Genomic DNA, 15,872 nt, shown 5'->3' on the forward strand with positions numbered 1-15,872 from the left:
GTTGTTATACGAAAGGTTCTTTGCAAGATAGGTCTCTTTTTTTAACGCCAATTTTTTTCTTACTTCCTTAATTATTATTTTCTGCTTTTGCAAAAAATAAGAAATTGGGCCCTTAATTTCAGTCATTTGGGGGCCCCCCTAGAATTTTACAGGGAAAGCACTTGCTTCCTGTGCCTTTTCGGTAATCAGGCCCTGTTTATACCTCGATTTTTTCATAAGGGGATCCTTCCAGTACGTACTGGAAGGATCTTGTGCCTCTTTTATGGAGTATTTGGATTTCAAAATTTTTAACAGCTAATTTTTGATAGAATAAGTTTAATTTCATTTGTACTTTTAAAAAAATAAGTCTACAAGCAACATGTTAAAATGCTCCCTCCTCTTTACGGATCTGAATGATGAAATTTATACAGTCTTATCCTTTCTTCACGCATGTTTTCATTTCTTCTACCCGATTCTTTTCTGAGATTTTTTGATTCCTTAAAATATTAGTATAAGTAAATTAGCAATGAAAACTGATTACAGAAAAAAAGTGGAAAGAGAAATATTTACAAAGAGTAGTTCAAAGGAAAAAAATAGCTGTCTGAATATGTAATTCCAAAATATGTTGCATCAGTTGTAAATTGCGTGAACACACTCTGACGTCACAAGAAAATGACGCCAAACAATACACCTGATTTCATCATCCCAGAAGGAGCAGAGGCAGCCAGAGTTGAAAAAAACTTGTGAGTTCTTTCCTCTAAAAGAAAAGATTCAGTATGAGATGTTGGTTACTATACGAACGAATCGGTTTGGATAAACGGCTTTCTTGCAATAAATGAAACGTTTTACGAACTGCATGTTAAACATTGTTGTTTACATTAAAGGTCAACGTTTAGAAAGTCTCAGTTTGTGAAGAGTTGTTACAACTCTTTTATTCTACTTATGAATAAATAATTCCAGTGTATTATTTATTTGATGAAGAAAGTTATTCATAAATCATGTCTGTACCAAGACTGCTTGTAGTGACGGCAGTGCCGTTTAGTTTAGCTCGTCTACAATCTAGTTTCAATCCATACGCTAGTAATAATACGACTACAAGTTTCAAAGATTCTGATACGAACCACTCGAACTTAAAACGAATAGTTGTGAATTCAAAACAAAATGGGAAGAATGACATGGATAATAGTTGGTAGGTTGATGCTTTCTATTTTAAGCATATCTTTTCTGTCAAAATATTTACAATTATTTATAAATTTAATTACAGGAAAAAACGCAACAGAGTTCTGAAAAATAGAATATCATCACAAGTCTCTAGAGAGAAAGCTAAAATTAAAAAGGATTTATTAGAGAAGCAACTACTAGAATTGCAAATCGAGGTAAAAATGTCTAGCTTTTGAAATATTCACTGCATTTTTATAACATTCCTTAATGCTATTTATTTTCCTTAGATAATGTAACTAGCTTTAAATTTAGCCTCATTGCATTATAATGTTATATATTCTACACACAAAAAAAGGAAGCACCCTGAATAATTTTTGCTCTTCTTTAGCTACTAAGACTCAATCTTAATGGATGGCCCAACCTGATTCCTTAGTGCAGACGATATTTTAAGTAACAAAACCAGACACAGAAACCCCTTAATGTTAGCCAAACTTTTTACATATTTCGCCATACCTTGAGAACTTTTCATGCAAATAAAAAAAAAAAAAAACAGGGCACTATTATGAAATTCATAGGTAATTCCATTGAAAAAAAAGATTTTAGCAATTTTTTACTTTACATTTATTTAATACACTACAAATATTTATGTAACACGATACAAATTTAAACATTCTAAAGAATGTAATTGTCAATATCAAAATACAAAATTGAAACGTAATCGGCCGAATAGTTCTCGAGCAATTGAATTTTAAAAAAGTCAATGTATTTGTATTATAAATTTGAATATTATCATTGTATGATGCATTTGGATATAATCGAAGGATATATGCATTTAGACAAGAGCAGTTTTTATTAGGAATGCGTGTTGCATAAGTTGTAATGTAGGTCATCATATTCTCCATTATTGAAATTATTATTTTTGTTAACTAAGAAATGTCACAGGTGCAGTCATTGCTTCTGTCAAAGATCTATATACTGTATATCATTCGGATTGGTATTTCTTGACAAACTCCTTTTTACTCAGGTTATTATGTTTTATGAAAGTGATATTTTCACTCTGGCTACTTAAGTGAAGGTTGAATTGCCATCTCTCGTAATATGATGTCTAACTCATATTCTTCAATTTTTGTGAAGTATTGTTTCTGCACTTTTAATTTTTAATAAATTTTCATTTGATAAAATATTTTAATTTATATTAAATAAATTATTTCTCCTTTCAGGTTTTAAATTTTTTAATGATTGATAAATTAATAATGATTTAAGAATAAAGACAGTCAGTTTAAATGTGTTGTTTTCAAATGTAGTCAAACATCCTTTATTCAAACTTCTATAACAAGATTAACTTTGATAATTTTTGATCCTCAGCAAAGCTAATTGCTATGAAAAAATTTTTTGAATGTGTACAATTGTATCTTCTGAGTTTTATATTCTTAAAGGTTTCTTGTTTTTACTCAAACTTCATAGCTGTTTGCTTGTCTTTTGTTAGGACCTTTTATAAAACAGAGGTTTTTGAAGTTAAAATATCTATTTTCGGTAAAAGGACGAAGAAAGCTATCACTGCTGAATTTATTACTTATCTAAGCATGCTCACAAAAATTTTGGAAGAAAGAAATGTACAATAATTATTTGTACCTATTTTCATTTAGAATAACATATTTTATTGAATTTTCAATTAGGATTGAATTTTAAATAACTCAGAGTTACTGAGATTTTCCTATTTTGTTTAATCCTCTGCCTTTTAGTAAATTAGGTTTGTTTTTCTCTTTAATTATGAAAATAATTGGCTTACATGAAGATGATTTTATTTCTGTTAGCAAATGAAAATTCGTTTGCTTAATAATGAATTGGAGGTGCGACAATCGAAACTAGAAGAGGAGAATGCCATTCTCAAAGAAAGAATGTTAATAGGAGGAATGGAAGAGGCCCTCAATCATGCTTTGTTTGTTAACACTTCTCTGAAGAAGAAGTGGGTTCTGTCCGTCCTCATCGCTCTTTTGGGAGAGTTTATGAACAGGTATTTTAAATCTGAAATTTCAATTTTTTAAGCATATTTCTTTTAATTAACTGCTACACTTACTGGTGTAAAAATATATTTTTATTCAATTCTTCATGAAATTTTATTTAACCTGTTCATTTTATACTTTATAAGAATCTTTATAGTCACAGTTGGTAACTTTCTAGAGATTATATGCTTTCTTATAAAAAATGACTTCTATTAATTTGTTAGGGATTAGAGTAAATTGTTCAATCATTTGCTGACAAATATGTCAAACTTTTCACTTGGGAAATGATGTAGTTTGAAATTTCAAGAAATAAAAAAAGGATAAACCTGTTTCTGCTGATGTGTCAAAAATGTAAAATAGGTTATGTCTATACAGAATCAACATTATAGCCGAATATTTTTCTTATATTTGATGAGGTAAAATAAACCCGCTTGTAAAAAATCTTTTCTAATGCATAAGATAAGCATTTTAATGAATTATTTAACTATTAAATGAATTACTTATGTTTATTAAATTTATCATATGCATTGTTTATTTTCATTTTTTTTTTTTTAAATAATTTTATGCTTGTTTATATGTACATATTTTCATGTTTTTTTTCTTAATAAAACTTATTAAAAAAATGAAAAAATGGGGGACAGAAAAATATTCACTCTAAAGTGGTACTTCAAACCACTTAATGTGCTTCTTTATTTTTTTCCCTTTTTTTTAAGAAAAGAAAAAAAAAATCTTTGTGCAATCTCAAATTATACCGAATCTGTAGTGATGAAGAAACAAAGGCAACTGCGGTTTTTGAACTGGGGGACGTACCGCTGATCTGATTTTTTGTATTAGGAATGCTCTAGAAAAACTTTTTGAACAAAACATCAAACTATTCCAACTTTTTATAGATTTTAAGCAAACGTATAATTGTATAGAGAGAAACTGTGCCGTATCTTGAATGATTTTGAAATACGAAAAAAATAATAAGACTTGTTAAAATAACTTTGTTAACCACCTAAGCTAAAGTACAATACTGGTTGACGTATTGTCTACAACACTTTTTAACTTTTATTTTGAACACATAATAAGAAAAATTTATTTCTAAAAGAGAGGGTGCAATAAACCGATCCTTGCAAAATTTGCAAATGATGTAGACTTGATGTGTAGAACGGAAAAATATCTAGTTGAAAGCTATAAGAATTTAGAAAAGAAGGCAAAGGGAAAAAACTAAATATATTGTCATGATCAGAGAAAGCCGAAGTTCAATAAATACTGAACTTAGTTTTGAAAAGGTGGTAGAAGGATTCAATTATCGCTAAAAAAATGATTTAAACCCAGAGATAAAGACTAGACTGACTGCTGGTAATAGGTTTTTAATGCTTAAATTGTTTGAATCCTTTTTTACTCTCAAGAAAGTTAAAACTAAAATTATTTATAACAATAATTAGACCCATTGTCATGCAGCAAGAAAGTTGTACTACCGTTCAAAATGAGAAATCAATACTTATTACTTTTGAGAGAGACATTCCTAAGAAAATATACTAACCAATCAAAGAGGAAAACTTGTGGAGAGTTCAGTAAACTCTATAAAGAAAAGATATGGTGAATATGATAAAAAGAATGGAAGATCTTAAACATTTGGAGTGATGAAAGAACTGCAAAGAAAATCTAAAGATGAAGAGGAAAAGATGCAAATCAAAAATTCAAAGATAAAGGATAAGAAAAAATAAAACTTTGTGATAAAGGAGACCAAGATCCTTCATGGACTGTAGAGCAAAAGAGTAAGTCAGTATTAATACATAATATCAGGATCTATAGAAGAAAAAAAAAAGTGAATTGTTTTAGAAGTTACATAAATGCAATTACATAAATTAATTTAAAATTATTGAAAAAAATAAGTAAAAATAACAAAAGCATTGTATTTTGCTAAGAGTTTTTCTAGTTCTTTAATAATACTAAATTTGTTAGTTTAAGCTACATAGTATAATGTGTTAAATAATGTTTTCATATATTGTGACACTGAATCTTTAATTTTTGAAACATGTTTGATTTCAGTTTTCAACAATGTTTAAAAATTTGTGTTTAATACAAATTTTCAGAATTTAAAAGTTGCATTTTTCTTTTAGTTTGCGGATTCCAAATTTCCTCAGCTTATTGATGTTGAAAATTCAACACATTGTAATGAAAAGCAGCAGACAAATCACTACTCCTATTGCTTCCCTGAGGTAGCTGTAAAAGTAAGAATTATAGTATTTTTCATGAGTCTATAGAATATTAATATCTTCGCCATCTAATTATGCTGGGAAGTAGGACTGGGCGATATAAGAAATTTTATATCGTGATGCATCGTCAGTTTTGCATCGCAATATGGCGATGTATCACGATAGTTTTTTTTAAATTTCATTTACTGGTAAGGCACAGAAAGTTGGATTTCTATCAAAACTTCATACTCAGATTGATTCAAATCAATTTATGAATTTGAAGATATATATGTTTTGCTTAAGAAAGATATTAATGTTATATTTTCTAAAAATGATCACACAAATAATGAAAGATTTCTTAGTTTAAAAATAAATGATAAGAAAATAAATAAAATAGAAATTTATCAATATATTTACCTAACAATATAGAAAGAAAATTTAAAAAATAAGTTTGTTAAAAATTATTTGTATGCTTAAATCAAAGTGCTAGATAAATTTTTTTAAAAAAAAAAACGCTTTTAAAACAACACTATTTTTTATCATTATTATTTCACATAAATAATTAAGTTAAATTGAATAATTATTGAATTCTGAATGAAAAAACAAAGTAATAATAAAAATAAAAACAAAAGAATTATGATATTCAATAGTATATTAAACTGACAATATTGAAAGAAAATTAAAAACACGATTATACTCTTTAATAAAATGAAGTGCTAAATTATTAAAAGAAAGAAGTCGCAAACCTTACTAATTTTTTGGAATAAACAAAGTTGATTGACTTATGTCCAAATCCAAAAGAGGAAAAATATGTTTTGTTATAATTTTATTTATAAAAATAAAAACAACTAAAGATTTATAAATTTAAAATCAGTAATAAAAACGCATTAAATTATTAGAAGTTTTATCCAAAAAGTTTTTCATAATTTAAAATAAAGTAAAAAATAGCCTAACAAATTTAATTACTTTATAATTTAATTCTTTATGGGCACCTTAAACTAGATTTCCGATTGTAATAAATTCAATAATGTAAAAAAATTACTTAAACATATAATATCAAAATTAATTTTCACATTTAAAAATATAAAAAAAAGTTTTGTTTTAAAAAAAAATTTACCTAATTAAGAAACACTTATATATATTCTTTTCAATAATAGATTACATTCATAACTAGGTAATGACGGCGATCACAAAGTCAGTCCCACTGAAAATAATTTACAAGAAACGATATCAAGTCACGACAAAGAAAAAGAAATAAACGATGAGGCGCGAAAACAAACATGCAAGATCGTGATATATATTCTCAAAATTATGGTCGAGATTCTACCAATCATCAATCAGGGCCATTTCAACATAACGAAACGAACATTGTCTTCCACAACGCGTTTCGGTATCAGTTGCAAGAAGATCCTTTCGCATCTTATATCGATACCGTTTTGCGCTAGTCGTCTTTAGTCTACGGCTTAAATCAGATTTCTGATCCATCAAAAATCCGATGCATCAGATTTCTGATGCATCGCCTGAAACGAAAGTTGCTGTATTGGCTTGCTGATATATGTGTTAAATCGATATGTCACTATGCATCGATTTATAGCCCTGTCCTACTGGGAAGACGTGAGTGGGTCGTTTTACGATCCCAAGTTCTGATTTCTAAAAAACTAGACACCTGTTCATCCCTTTTTATTAATTTTCCATCCTTATCTCTCTTTTGTTAATAATTAAAGGAATTTCTTGCATTTTTCCTCCCCCAATAGACATTTTATCAGTTACTTGTGTCATGTAATGACCCCACATGTCTTTCAGTTCTATAAATTTTATTTCTCTTGGCTACCAAATTCTGTGCATTATTTTCCGTTTCAAATTAAAGTGATTTCTCCTTGTTTACAATGTTTGTAAAACTTTTGCCACAATTAACTACTACCTTTGCTTGCTAAAAATACGCTAACTGTGTATAAAAATTGACGAGGTTACCTAACTGTGTACGTAAATCAAAGACCTTGATATTTCACTTATTGGTAATCAATGCCAGAAAACATGCTGTTAATCCACATTTGAATCATGAACTACAAATTCAAATATTAAATATTTTTAGCCTCGATTTACCAAAATAGAAATTAACAACTTCCTCAAAAAGGAAGTTTTGCTAAAGAAATTGAGAAGTGCTGCAACTAACGATTTGTGGACTACGTAGTTAGCAAGCAAAAATTAAAATATAATTTTGCTATTATAGGTTTGATACTAAATTGCTAATAAAGAAATAAAAAATTAAATGAAAAATAATTAAATAAAAAAAGCAATTGACGATAATTTTAATTCTGAGATCCAAAACATTTAAATGTGCGATGACTTTCGTGGGGTAACATTTTTGTTACTATTTGATTAAAAAATTAACTTTTGCTTTGTTTTTAAAATATTCCAAGCAGCTTTGCTAAGAATAGATTATACATCTTATTATCAAATACCCATTGTGAAATATTCATTTTAATTATTGAATTTTTATTTCTTACTTCAATATAAGTTATAAGTGAGTGAGCACTTTTTGGAGCCACTGTAATTATTAAAAATTATTGATGAATAATCACCTGAAACGGTTTTCTTTTCCTTAATGAAAATATATTAAACAATACTTATCCAAGGTTTTATTGTTTATTCTGATTTTGTCATTTTGTAGGTACACTTTGAGCAAATACTAGTACTTAAAGTGACACATTAAATTCAATAAAAACAATTAAAATTATTCAATAAAAGCAATATATTCTGCAAGCTGAACATATTATTTTCTCCACGTCTTAATTTTTTAAAAATTAATGTTGTACCAGAACATTAAAAAATAATTTTAAAAAAAATAAATTTTTTTTCAAGATATGTTTAAAAAAATTACATTTTGAATAAGATATTTTATAATGCAGACACTTTTCTTGTACACATCCTACACTTTATAAGAAAAAAGGAAAAAAACGCAAACCTGGAAATTTTAAGATTTTTACCTGAAAAACCTGGAAAAATTAGGGAAATTTGAAATCTGTTTTGAGTGGCCACCCTGTTCTTTTCTATGCATGCACATTCCTTTTATGCAAGACTAAGAGCTAAGAGCAAGTCTTCTATAATATAAATCTATAAAAGTTTTGGTTTTATTTTTCAGAAACTTTTATGTTGTCAAAAATCTTCAAAAGCGGGGAAAAGAAGAGGTATAAAAAGCTTTTAAAAACAGAACAAGACAGTATTGACTGATGGGTGCTTTGTAAAATTTAAAACAAAGAATACTGTACAGGGTTTTTGTAGCTATTCTAAGATTGTGTGTTCAAAAATTGATTAGCTTGTTTTAAAGCAAAAGTTGTCAGTTTTCACAAAATGAACAGTCAGGCGGAATTTTTTTTTTTCTTTCCAGTTCATCTCTACACATAATTTTGGCTTAGTTTTAACGAGTTCCAGGATTTAATGTATCTTGGTCTATATAATCTAGCTATTAATGAGTTTGACAAGGTGCACAAATTCTGTTCATCTTTAGTACCAAAAAAAATTGATGCTAGTGCCCAATATTTCAGTAAAATTAAACAAAGTTGTATTATTTTCTATTGCATTACTAGTCCTTGCTATTCCATAACTAGTCCATAAAAATAGTCCTTGCTAATAAAAAAATTTGCCTGTATGTATATTTATATATATGTGTATGGTAGTTTTTTTTTTTTTTTTTTTTTTTGTTTTTTTTTNTTTTTTTTTTTTTTTTTAAACTTGTGGATTGTACAGAATGCTTTTACTGTAACTTGTACTGCTGTTTCTACAATACAATGACCTCTTACTTATGCACCACCTCTTTTATGCACATTTATATGACGGTTTTCAAAGGTCCCTGCTCATTATATGGAAAAATAATTATCATTCATTTATGCATTGCTCTGAAAATATTTCAATTCTGCCCCGAAATTTGTCTTAAAATAGCCAAAAGATTTTAATTTTTATCCTTTAAATGGTAAAAAAAAAAAAAATCAATTTTTTTTTTAGAAAAAAGTTTTTAGGTTAAAAAATCCAGCTAATAAACAATTTTGTTACAGATGAAATGAAATATGTTGCTGGATCCTGTGTTCATTTTCCTTCCTCTTATGAATTTTTCACCTTCTTTTGTTTCTAGGGAGACATTTTTTTCTATAATTTTGAATAGGATGTCTGTTACACCACCCACATTGAAAACCCATCCATCTTTAAGAAAAGAAACTTTGCTCAAGACTCCCAGGAATTTGACTTTAGTCACTTCCTTGCAGTCAGATATTGGGCAAATGGATCTTTTTAGTGACCACAGTAATCAAACAACCTATTATGATAACCAAAGACTTTCTTTACACTTGCTTTAAAAATTTATCATGCACCGTTTCTCTCCATCACCAATGAAACTTTAGCTTTTGGTAAAGGACTGTTAAGTTATGGCGAACTTAAAGCGATTACTATTATTTAATTTAACATTAGAGAAGTTCTAGGGGTTTGAATCCTGAACAAGGCATGGATGTTCTTTCATACTCCTTGCTGTCCGTTGACTCATCTAATATGGAAGAAAAGTATATATTTAGAAATAATTTTATTCTAATATGTTTAGAATCAATTTTATCTCATTGCAATTAAAGAGTCATTTGAGAACTTTGAATGGACTTTTCACTCATGCAATTCTTTTCTTTTATCAAAAGTGAGAGTTGCTATTCAAACAGGATTTCCTACAACAATAACAGATTTTAAATTATTTTATAAAATCTTACTTTTGTCCTAAAGTAGCCAAAACGTTCTGGTGGATTCATCTGCAACGTTTTCTATGTATATAATTTTAATTGGAATGCATATGATATACATTTACTGTGTATCTACAAAGTAATCTTTCTGTGTTAAAAGAAAAACATATCTTCAGGTATTTCTTATAAAATATATTCTTTCAGTATTATGTGTACGAAGTTCAGGATGTTCGAAGTAAAATTCAGCAATTATGAAAATTGCTCATTTTTGAAAAAACATCTTTAAAAAATGAAGAAAGCTTATGGGCATTTTTGTTCATTTAGCATTCTTTACTTTAATAATGATGGAGAATTTATTTTTAATTTTGAATAAGGATTTAAATTCAACACAAAATAATTATTTTAAAATATTACTTCTGTAGATAGTCAAATCACTCTGTGTATATATACCATAATAATTTTTGATAAATTATCTCTCTGAGTCATAAAGCATCCAACTTTTGCTGTAACCTAGAAATATTTAATAATAAATACGGATTTAATATAAGGATAATTTAGTATTTAACTTAATAATTCCCCCACAGATTGTCAAATTATGATGTATTAGCATTAATAATTTCTAAAATTTTATTCATTTTGAATCATAGATCCTCAAACATTTGCTGTAACCTATTAATATTTTATTTTGTTATAATGTTAAAAAAAAATTTTGTTATAAAGATTAAAAATTAAAGATTTTGTTATAAAGATTAAAAAATTCTCAATTATAACAAATAGTGATTTGATTTGTTTTAAATTTAAAATGTTTTTTTTTTTAAACTCTATTTTTATATGGATATTTCTTTAACATTTCTTCCCTTCAAAATGTACAGCTGAACTTTATATTTGCTAGTGCTCTTTAAAATATTATCTACTGAATTTGTATTGAAATCACTACTTGGAATTAGAGTGTTAAATTCAGATATGTTTTTACTGATGTAAGCCATGTAAAATGAAACTATGACATTGAAACTTCAAACTTATTTGTAAAATCAATTTCTTTTTAAAATTCACGAAATTCTAATGAATATAATATGTATTAAACAAGTAGAAATTGAAAAAATGTAGTCAGTGCAGTACAAAGGAATATTAACTGAAAGAACTCATCCATTGTTGGTTCCTTCACATGTCTCTATTGATTAAGAAAATAATTTAAAAAATGTTTAAAAATTTATAATGTAAAGTAATGTAATCTACATTTCACAAATTAAATTTTCATCTTTTTGCACAAAATTATTGTAATTATTTGACCTAACTGTGCATAAAGATTCTGTTTTGTTTTTTTATTATTTAATTTAATTTTTGATTTATTAATGCAATTGGTTTTATGACCAAAAACTGTAATACGATTTTTGACCAAGTTTTGTTATTTTCAGTTACCTGAAAAAGAGTCTCTGTGTTTAGAAAATGAAATGGATTTCAACTTAATTGAAAACATGATATTTGGAGAGGGATTTGATTTTTACGACCCATATTCTGTGAAGCAAATGAAAAGTCAGTTTTCTGAGACGAAGGAAACTTTTCATTCAGAAGATAATGTCCCAGAATGGACCTTTGAAGATTTATATGATGACATAGAAAATACTTCCTTATGCTCAATTTAATTTGTTTTACGATACGAACCAAAATAATTTATTTGTTAAATGCTGTGCATTTTTTTTTTATGAATGTAACATTTTTCCAATTGGGGGAAAAAAGCATTGTATATAAAAATATGTTGATGTTATTTATTTATTTTAGTAAACTAATACTATATCTATTACCAGTTTTTATCTTTTATTCTTGTGTACATAAATAAATGAAAAGTTATAATAATTTGTTAAATTTTCTGAAAAGAAAAAGTTTTTTATTAAACTTGTAATTTGATTACTGATTTTGTTACTCTATCTGAAAATTGAAATATTTCACACTTTTTTTCGTATGAAATATATCTGGTTTTTAGTGAAGTAACTGGCAATTTTTTTTTTCATTATAAATTATAATCAAGTTAGGTGCTCTTACAATTATTTTCTTTTGACTAATAAGCAGGTATAAACATTAACTAGCAATTGGATCTGCCCACAGCTAAAAAATTACTTTACATATTAAAGAATACTTAACTAAATTGAACTACTTAAAAATAACATAGATATTGTTACGAAATAATGCTTACTAAGTTTATAAAATTAAATTAACACTTTTTATAATCCTGTTATCTAAGACACTAAATTATTACTAATGTGTTACTAATTTCTTTTAGCTTTATAACGATATTTTCACTTCGAAAACATTAATTATTTAGCTCGCATTACGTTCATCACTTTACAAATGTAAAATTCTTGATTGGTTTGCTTGTACTATTTATTTAACATCTATCACTTTGTTCTTATATTTAGGATTTATAAAGCATTTCTTATAAATTAATTGCATCTTCATTTAATAATTATCATACATTTCGCCTAACTGAATATACAGCTTTAAATTTGGTTGCATTTATTTTTATTCAGTAATCAAATCTGAATTAAAATTTTACATGTTGTTGTGGTAATATTTAATTTTTAAAAATCTTCCTGCTTGGGTATATAGTAAATTATATATTCTTAAAAGGTTTGCCAAGTTTTTGAATGTATTCTATGTTCTTTTTTTTTTTTTTGCTTTNTTTTTTTTTTTTTTTTTTTTTTTTTTGCAACATATTTTAAATATTTATTATGTCCTGTTGCCACCAATCTCCCTCAGCCACTAATTTTTAAGGAGTATGAAGTAAAAATATAAGTGAAGGGTGAAATATCAACTTGATAAAAATTCTCAAATTGTTTAAATTTAAAATTAAACAATTATTAATTAATTAAAAGATGAAGGGACTATAATGTCAATGTGTTGCAAGAAACTGTCCATAAATTTCAATAACTATATAATTTTAAACTGGGTATATATTTCAATAAAGTTTCAATTTCACAGCGAAAAGTAAAGCAAGGCTGATTGTGCTCTTTAAAAAATCCGGATTTTTTGCTAACAGTGATCCGGAAGTTTCCGGAGATCAAAGGTCCAGACGTTTAAAAATAATCATTGATCACAGAAGTTTCCGGAAATCGAATTTTCAAAGGTGGAACTTAAAAACACAGTTTATTTTATTTGTTTGTAAGGAAGATCCAGTGAGATACTTAATAAGCTTATATTCATGATTAATATTCATTTTTTATCAGTAAATAGTTATTATAGTCATTAACTCAAGAAAGAAAGACATATTTGTAAATTTTAATTACTTCCCCAGGTCATCATAGGTATGTGTAAAATTTTAAATATATTTTAAGTAAACTAAGAAATGTTGAGAAAAAAGAAAAAAACATTGTTTAAATTTTTTTCAATTTAAACTGTTTTTTTTTTTTAACTTAAGAAATTTTTCGGAATTTTGACTTGGGCTCACAATCAATCCTGGTAAAGGCAGTTTTAAAGTAATCATAAGGTTTGGGATCCAATGCTTACTTTTTTTTTTAAATGTGTAAACACTGAAAATTAGCATAATTTATTTTATGTTTAGATATTAAACATGTTTTACTAAAAACGCATTTAATTGTTGCTGTAGTTTTCTGCTGAGCAGATCAAGCAACGAAAGTGCTGCAAAGCTTTCATTTATTAATAAATACTACTACTCATTCGATCAAATAGATAAATTTAATGCGTTCTGACTTTTCTTTTAATTAAAAAAAAGCCAGAAAAATTATACAGTTTGCATCCCAACTAAAACATTTCTTCAAATATTAAAATAATAAAATCCGCCTTTTATTTAAAAATAATAACAATTTTCTAAAAAATGAAGACTTATCTGAAATCGAATCACTGCATTTTTGTAAAAGAAAAAAAATTTATAACTTAGAACGAAATAAAGCAGTTGAAAACAAAAAGTGAAAAGAGAAAATCATTCTCTTCTATGTGATTTCAAGTGGTTTTAGAACATTATATTACAAATATTAAGAATTTATAGTGATATATTTATTTACAGGAATACATATTTTAGCTATCTTTTATAAAGCAGTGGCGCCGAAATGACGCTATTTCTAGAAACGCCCTGTCATATATGAGTAATAGAAAAAAGAAACTCTGAACAAACAAAAACGATAATTCATCTGTAATTCTAGTCACTCGTAAGCAGCTGATAACTACCTTCTCAATTAAACATATAATTTTTTTTAGACATTCCGCTGGACTGCTTTTATTTTTCTTCTGAAAGCTCTGATTTATTTCAGTCTTATAATAGACGTGTAAAATCTCTTCAAGAAAACATGCCAACGTGAGGAGGAGGTGGGCGAAGATGGCTGGCTGTTTGTTTTTTTAACTCTTGCTTGCTCATTCTAAATATTAGACGAAGATGCTCCTTTGAAAAAAGAACGTTGTCATGAACTGAAACGTAAGTCTTTGAATATTAAGTAATTATAATCATTTAATGGAAATATGAATTTAAATATTTTCGCTCGCGTTACGTAAAGCATTGCTACTTTTGGCTACGTTACAGGAAGCCAGTTGAATCTGACATTTGTTTTTTTCGTCTTCACAAAAGCTGCCATTGATATTAAAGAAAGAAAAGAAAAAACGCCTTGTGAAGCAGCTTCGTAGCTCCAAACCATCATGGTGTTAAAAGTTTTATTTCGTTCAACTGTTCACTAAAGTCATAATTCTGTTCAGATTGAATAAATGGTAAAATATAAACCATGAATTAACTTTAATTAACAATTGAAACTATTGTTTCATAGAATTGCGTGCTTCATTGAACTATGTATGCAATTTTAAGTAGCGTAGCTAGTTTATGCGAAAAAACTGAAATCTTATATTAACTATTAAAATAACAGTATTAGTAAATATTATTTAAACATATGGCAAAAAGAAACCCAAGAAAAATTTAAGTCATTTATTTACTTGTGACTTCGTGGAAGAAATCACGAAGTTAATCTTAGTTGAAAAATGTTTTTAAATATAATCATGAAAGTAAAAAAGAACTGACAGAAAATCCTTTTCATCCAATCACTTTATTTGCCGTAAGTTATCACTGCAATATATACAGGGTGATTTTAAAAAGATGGGCAAAATTTTAGGAAGTGGTAGTCAGGGCCGTTTTATCCATTAGGCACTGTAGGCAACTGCCTAGGGGCCCCGCCACGTTCAGGGGCCCTGTGCTACAGAGAAAAAAAATTGACAATGTTTCTTAAACAGTAAAAATTTAGTTCGAAATTTCAATGACGATTGTCTTGCTCTGTACATTACATCGACGCTATTTTAGTACATTTCTGAACGCATTCCAAATTAGATATTAATATTATGGTAGTTAGTTCATATATAACGCAGTAATATAATCGCAAACAATTTTAACGCCGACTAATCAGATGACTATACAACAAGAGCAGCTTTTTTAACACAACACGCTTGAAAAACGCGCAAAATTCTACGTTGTGAATGCACACTTACTGTTCTGGTACCTACCATAGGTATGTATATTCTATGGCCAAGCTACCAAAGAGTATGTAAAAATAAGGTTGGCAGTACTGGTTCTTTCGTCGCATGACTTGGGAATTCCCCGATCCGCTAAATACATACGTTGTAGTGTGTCATAGACAACATTTTTGAAACATTTTTAATGTAATCGTTGAATTTTCACTTCGTGCAATTGAATTTTCACTTCGGCTGAACGTTTCCTTAAATTTCTTCTCATACAGAACCACAAAGGGGAAGAACTAGCCACCGAGAATTGAAATTAATTAAAAACTGTCTTCGTTCAACTATGTCTCAAAACCGTTTAAATTCATTGGCCATAATGGCAATTG

General features: G+C 27.5%; 1 protein-coding gene across 2 annotated transcripts; it reads left to right on the plus strand.

The window, feature by feature from the left end:
* Positions 1–226: 226 nt before the first annotated feature.
* LOC107454317 (uncharacterized) lies at positions 227–11,953 on the plus strand. Of its 2 annotated transcripts, none has more exons than XM_016071474.3 (5): positions 227–1,168; positions 1,244–1,355; positions 2,955–3,154; positions 5,252–5,362; positions 11,457–11,953. In XM_016071474.3, exons 1-4 carry the CDS (start codon positions 978–980, stop codon positions 5,352–5,354), a joined length of 606 nt encoding a protein of 201 aa, XP_015926960.1. In that variant the 5' UTR covers positions 227–977; the 3' UTR covers positions 5,355–5,362; positions 11,457–11,953. The 2 variants fall into 2 exon arrangements, with proteins under 2 accessions (XP_015926960.1, XP_071033148.1); XM_071177047.1 differs by lacking the exon at positions 11,457–11,953 and adding an exon at positions 8,310–8,321 and having other exon boundaries at positions 534–1,168.
* The last annotated feature ends 3,919 nt before the right edge of the window (positions 11,954–15,872 follow it).

Source organism: Parasteatoda tepidariorum, chromosome 2 (assembly GCF_043381705.1).
Source record: "Parasteatoda tepidariorum isolate YZ-2023 chromosome 2, CAS_Ptep_4.0, whole genome shotgun sequence".
Classification (NCBI taxonomy): Eukaryota; Metazoa; Arthropoda; class Arachnida; order Araneae; family Theridiidae; genus Parasteatoda; species Parasteatoda tepidariorum.

Coding starts and splice junctions, on each gene's coding strand:
- LOC107454317 (XM_016071474.3), top strand. CDS start 978: ATGTCTGTACCAAGACTGCTTGTAGTGACGGCAGTGCCGTTTAGTTTA. Junction 1,169..1,243: donor AATGACATGGATAATAGTTG/GTAGGTTGATGC, acceptor ATTTAATTACAG/GAAAAAACGCAACAGAGTTC. Junction 1,356..2,954: donor TACTAGAATTGCAAATCGAG/GTAAAAATGTCT, acceptor TATTTCTGTTAG/CAAATGAAAATTCGTTTGCT.